Genomic DNA, 5832 nt, shown 5'->3' on the forward strand with positions numbered 1-5832 from the left:
CTCCCTGAAACAGGTATTACTCGCCTCTAGGAGTTATACTATTGCTGTTTTACGATGCCAGATACACGTACTTAGAATGATGCATTTGACAGATATTGACGCAGATTAAACCATTTTCACTAACTTTTTAGACAGAAATCAATATGGTTGAACCATCCCAACCTCTTGCCTGCAAATTCTTCAGTAATTCCTAACTGCCTGGTCATCCATCACACACTACCGGAGTACCAAAAGTACATCAAAATGAAGAATTATACAGTGATTGATGTACTTGTGTTCAGTCTATAGGAGGTCAGTGAGATGAAAATGGCCCAAACATCTCACTAGTAGGACAGACCTGACAATCAAGAAGAAGAATGCATGGAGGGGTCCACATTTCCCCTGATGGGAAGGATTGACTTACATTTACAACGGGGCCCAATAGACCAATGATATGAATCAAACAATGGACCCCACTTGTACATAATTCCTCAAAATGGCAATTGCGCCTGATGCAATTGGGTTTGATGTGTTTCTTATTTATGAGTGTCCTTCCATATACCATTAAATAAAATACACCATTAAAAATATAAAAGAGCTAATAATGGTCATCAATGGGATTCATCTCATGGAAACATAATGATGGGAAGCTTCTTTGTGAGATTTATTTTATATAATAAAGATAAGATGTCTCATGTCCAACCTGTTGGACGACAAAGTTTGGTCCACCCACAAGATTAACTTCCAACCAGTTAACTGCATGTGACATCCAACCCTTCCAATTGGGTGGCCCCAGAAAAAGACCACCTAGTATTAAAATTAGCCCTATCTACTCATCAGGGGGGTCACATCATGGAAAATAGTCTACTCATTGATAAATAGCTATATACAAGTGTGGTCCACTACGTATATGGTTGATTTTCATATATGGTGAACTTTCTGGACAAGTTGATAGAGCATGCAGTTAAAAAGTTGAAAGTTATGAGCTGCGTGAACAATTAACTAGTGGTCCAACCGGCAACTGGACTTTAGACCCCCTCGAAAGGAAAACCCCGAGTCGTGGGACAATGTCTGCAAAAAGCAGGTAAAATTATCAGATTCACATTCACTTCTCTGACCCAAGAAAAAATATAATACAAGATGAGAACCCACATGACCCTTCTTTTACCTCGTGGCAATGCTGTAATGATGCCTCACATATACTTCCACCACAATTTCCAACGATTCCTACCCTCCACACATGCCAATGAGGCACGTGTGGGACCTTGATCCTTCATCTCTCGGGTGTTACCATGTATCTGCCATGGCCCAGTTAGAACAGTCAGGCATTCAGACTGTGTATTGGCCCACCTGATTACTGCATCGCATGGAACAACAGAGTGGGGCCCATTTAATGACCTGCCTGGATCTCCTACATGTTCCAATTCAGATGGTTTTACTTTTGAGCAGCTGTACCACCTCTTTCCCAACAACCCAAAAAAAAAAGAGATCCGACTGAATGGGACCCCACAACATTCACCAAACTGAATATGGACCCAGCCTGACACTGGTATTGAATTTTTCAGTAACAAAATCTGGATGGGTGGATACTGTCATGCAACAAGATAGGTAGAAAGGATATCATTGAGATGAACAATTCACACAATCCCAAAGCAAAGAAAAAAAAAATCCATATAATATTATAAGCATTCAATATCTGATAGAAAATGAGCTTGTTTACATCTTTCACCAACCACTGGCACAATACATAACTTGACGCAGATCAGAAAACTGGTTACCGTAGGTTGAAGGGAAAAAATGGGTTTCTATCTCATTCTCTCACCCCTTTACTCCATCTAGAAATCAACCATCTCCTTCCACACCGAAAGTAGCATTTCACCTCACCAATCGACGCATACAGTAAAAGAACTGGAAAAACATGGAAACCATCAGATAGTCGATGCAGTATATCACCGGGTGGAATGGGTTCCTGTCGCCACCTTACATGCCTTGGCAAGAGAATCAGTAGAAATGGAGTACGAGCAGCCGTTGTTTGATAAATCAAAGCTCTGTGCCATGATTGAAAAACAAACGCCCATCTGATCCATGCCCAGATCTAAAACTATATGGACACTGACATTGGATTGGAGACCCTAAGAATGATTATGGTATTCACTATTTACGGCCAATGACGCATGCCAAATCGCAGAATTCTTCAAAATGCGATTCTAACTACAGCCTAATTGTCAGTTGATTTGGAGATCATCCGTATAAACAATTCGATATGAACCTACCCATTAGACTTCAACCTTCCATTTGAAGTTATCCTGGTTGTTGTTGGGTTTCTCCAAAGCAGCTACCTTGGAACGATGAGTTCCGGCAGCTGTCTTCCCCCTCTCTCCATGAGGGAGCTCACAGGTCTCACTGATGGACCCACATCTAATATCGGCAGGGGGGATGAAACAGTCCATCGACAGACCAGGGATGTTGAAGGCAACCTCCTCAATCGTCCACACCTCTTCCATCCTTGTCTTGGTGTGGCTCATGGCCATCTCCCCAAACTTGAAAAGGGTGACTATGGAATGGCCTGAATGGGCGATCATGATACCGTCAACAGGCCGGTAATCGTTGAGGAAGGAATTGATAGTGGTCTCCCAGTAGACTGTGTCACCGCTGTTCGTCTGGATGCGGGTCAGGTGGGAGTCTTCCATCTGGACAAGAAGCCCTGTCTTTTGGTTGAAATAGCCGAACAGAACATGCCTTATGATCTCTGCTGGGCCTTCACTCCGTGCCTTCAGTGTATGCGGGTCAGTGCAGAGCTTGAGTATGAAGCAATCCTCACCACTGACCTTCTTCTCACCTATGCATCTAGCATCCGTGAACATGCTGGCCATGGTTCTCGGATCAAGACCCTGCAGGTACAGAGTCAATAACCAGAATAAGAAAGCAAGCAACAAACAGATTTAATTGCAATGCAATGGTGACAATGGCAGAGAGACAATTTCACCTGCAGCGCACGTCGCAAGGGTCTCACGGGCCCTTTGGCAGCATGGACGCCGAGCCACGGTGTGTGCCTCCAGACAAGCTTGCCATTGCAACCAGCATGAACTTTCATACCACCAACTGCGAGCTCCACATACCACATGTCCGGCATCATCTGCCACAAGACAAACCCACCTGATTCAGCAGCTCTGGATGTGCTCCGATGCCTCGTAACCTTATTAGCCGTCTCAAACTCAGAAGCTACCATCTTCACCTTTCCCATTGCATATGCATTACGGATAGAGCTCTGCAGCCTTTGCCCGCCTGAGGCAGCCGTGAATTGCTGCAGTATGTACTGAGCAGACGAAGTTTCCTGCAGCAACACCCATCACCGCTCAATCATAAACACAAACTCAGCTCAACAGAAGGTCCTTGAAGCAAAACCATACTAAATTAACTAGTTCGACAATCTCAAACAAGAGGAAATGACACTCTCCATCTGATAAATCATTCTCTACAAAATCCATTGTTCCTTTCTCTATTGCCATCAAGACCAATCTAGAAGCCTGCAGAAGAAGTCTCATCTATAAAACAAGATCAAAATTTACAGCTTTTTCGCTAAGTATTGGCAAATCACAACCACCCATTTGCAAATTTGGGTAGAAATTCAAACAATAGCAATCAAGAACAGGCTTATTTCCATAAGATTGTATATCTATTGGCAATGATTCAAGCACAATGTAATATGAACAAACGATACAAACACTGATTTATGCATTTTCTAGCTAGAGACTGAAAATTACCAAAAACTCAAAGGAACCAAAATCATGTAATTTACACATACTTAAAAAAAAAAAAAAAAAAAAAAAAAAAAAAAAAAAAACCACCACTCCTATATTTCTCCAAAAACCAAAATGCCCAAAGATCAAACAACCAACTATCACCGAATAAAATAAAATAAATAACTTTTAAAAAAAGGGGGAAATAAACCCATGTTTAAATTTTAAATTTCTCTCTCAATCTAAACTAAAAATGCCAATAAAAAATCCCCCCAAACAAATAACTCATGCATGTCTTTTTCTTTTTTTCTTTTTTCTAACCATAATTCCATCTCTCCATAAAAGAAATTGATAAATAAAACTCCCATGAATAAAATAAGAATACATCCAAAATTGGAAAACCAATTCACACATTCTTCTATAAATCAAAACCATCCAATAAAATAATCTAAAACATTTATTTCCAACCCTTAAAAATTTTCCAAAATGAAGAAAACAACAAGAAAAACTCACAATGGGCGTATCCTTGATGCTGAGGTGCGGCAAAGGCTCTGCAGAGCTAACGTGGACTGGTGCGAGCGGCGCACCCATGACTCCAAGCAGCAGCCGCAGATCCGACCTCTTGTAACCTGTCGACGCTGATGAAGACACCGATGGGGCCCTCGACAGTTGGCCCTTCATCCAATGGCCCCAACCATCCTTCTTCCCATCCCCTCCATCACCACCGTACCCATCCGGATCAGGCCCTTCCATGACCGGCCTCAAACTCCCTGATCTTGGAATCAACGCCTCAGGTTGCGCCACCTGGTAATGATGCTTCCTCCGACTCAAAAGCCCCGACATGGAGCTCTTGGTCCTCGATCTTGAAGGGGAGAGGCCACGTACGACCTCTTCTTTCAGTGATGAGAAGAAGCCTTGCTTTTTCTCCATTGTTCAAAATAAGAAAATATGCTAACAATGAAGGGGCAGAAATTTCATAGATTGCCCTTTCTAGAAGATTCTAGAAGATTAGTAGTAGTAGTGCTAGTCTGAGATATCTTGCAAGGGCTTTCAGAGAGAGTGAGGAGATTGTTCTTATACACCAAGCTATGGTGGGGGAGCGTTTGGGACACTGAGGGGATATAATAGGAAAAAGGGCAAAAAGGGAAAGGGAATATAAGGAATCAGAAAGAGATCCGTCTCGTAGTTCGCGGACCACTGAAGTTAATTCATAGTTCGATGGTTGAACCATGCGTAGGGATGATCCGGACGGGTTCAAGAGGTCGAATCCATCAATAGTAGCGTATAAAATAGTCTTATTCGTAGAAATGAAACCTGACCATTCGATCTTTCAACAGAGAAAGTGATGATCGATGGTTTACGTTTTCGTCCATTTTAAAATTGTTGATGGCATCTTTGTTGAAGAAACGGACTGCCATGGCCTAACCTTTCGTCAGGCCCACGTTTTGGAGTAGGTTGTATGCTGATCCGCGTTTCTGGATGAAAGACTACCATGTTACTTAAGTGGTCCGCGGATTACTTGATTTTTTACCCAATAGGCAACCGTGCGGAAGAGTCGGGACGCATAATATGCAGCGAAGAACGGAGAGGGAAGGAAGACTCCGCCGTTAGGAGTTCGTTTTGCCTCTGTCGCGACTCAGAAATTTTCGTCTGTCGCCATCCACCGCGACCCACGTGCTGAGAGGGTCTGATGATTTGGACCGTCAGTGTTCTCTTTGATATGATCATAAGCTATTCGTCCGTAATCACACATATGTGATGATCGTAACCTTTGGATTTTACAGTTGAAAGCCAGCCACTCAAATTCTTATTTTCATTGATATAAATTCCTATACAGATAGAGATGGCTAGAATCATACGATCGCCCTAAGTTTCTTAGGTCAGATTTTATAGAAGAGGTCTCCTAACATGGATGGTTCTGATCATTGGACCACTTAGCACATGGGTCTCAGTAGGCAACGCAACTGTGACACGGATTGCCTGCGACACTTCATGTAGGGCGGGATTGGTACAACTACCACCAGGACAGAGACGGACGGTCGGGGCTATGTAGGGCTCACCATGATGCATGTGTTTTATCTACACCGTTCATTCATTTTGAAAAGTAATTTTA

General features: G+C 42.7%; 1 protein-coding gene across 1 annotated transcript; it reads right to left on the minus strand.

The window, feature by feature from the left end:
- Positions 1-1638: 1638 nt before the first annotated feature.
- Positions 1639-5050, minus strand: LOC131219042 (uncharacterized). Its single transcript, XM_058214005.1, has 3 exons — positions 4233-5050; positions 2966-3313; positions 1639-2870 (listed from the first exon to the last, which is right to left on the minus strand). Exons 1-3 carry the CDS (start codon positions 4647-4649, stop codon positions 2256-2258), a joined length of 1380 nt encoding a protein of 459 aa, XP_058069988.1. The 5' UTR covers positions 4650-5050; the 3' UTR covers positions 1639-2255.
- Between the last annotated feature and the right edge of the window lie 782 nt (positions 5051-5832).

Source organism: Magnolia sinica, chromosome 11, assembly GCF_029962835.1.
Source record: "Magnolia sinica isolate HGM2019 chromosome 11, MsV1, whole genome shotgun sequence".
In the NCBI taxonomy this organism is placed as follows: domain Eukaryota; kingdom Viridiplantae; phylum Streptophyta; class Magnoliopsida; order Magnoliales; family Magnoliaceae; genus Magnolia; species Magnolia sinica.

Bases quoted from the DNA above. Each gene is read 5' to 3' on its own strand.
- LOC131219042 (XM_058214005.1), bottom strand. From the start codon at position 4,649: ATGGAGAAAAAGCAAGGCTTCTTCTCATCACTGAAAGAAGAGGTCGTA. The intron at 3,314-4,232 runs GTGAGTTTTTCT...GTGTTGCTGCAG, and splicing joins GCATCAAGGATACGCCCATT to GAAACTTCGTCTGCTCAGTA. The intron at 2,871-2,965 runs GTGAAATTGTCT...CTGTACCTGCAG, and splicing joins CCTTGCGACGTGCGCTGCAG to GGTCTTGATCCGAGAACCAT.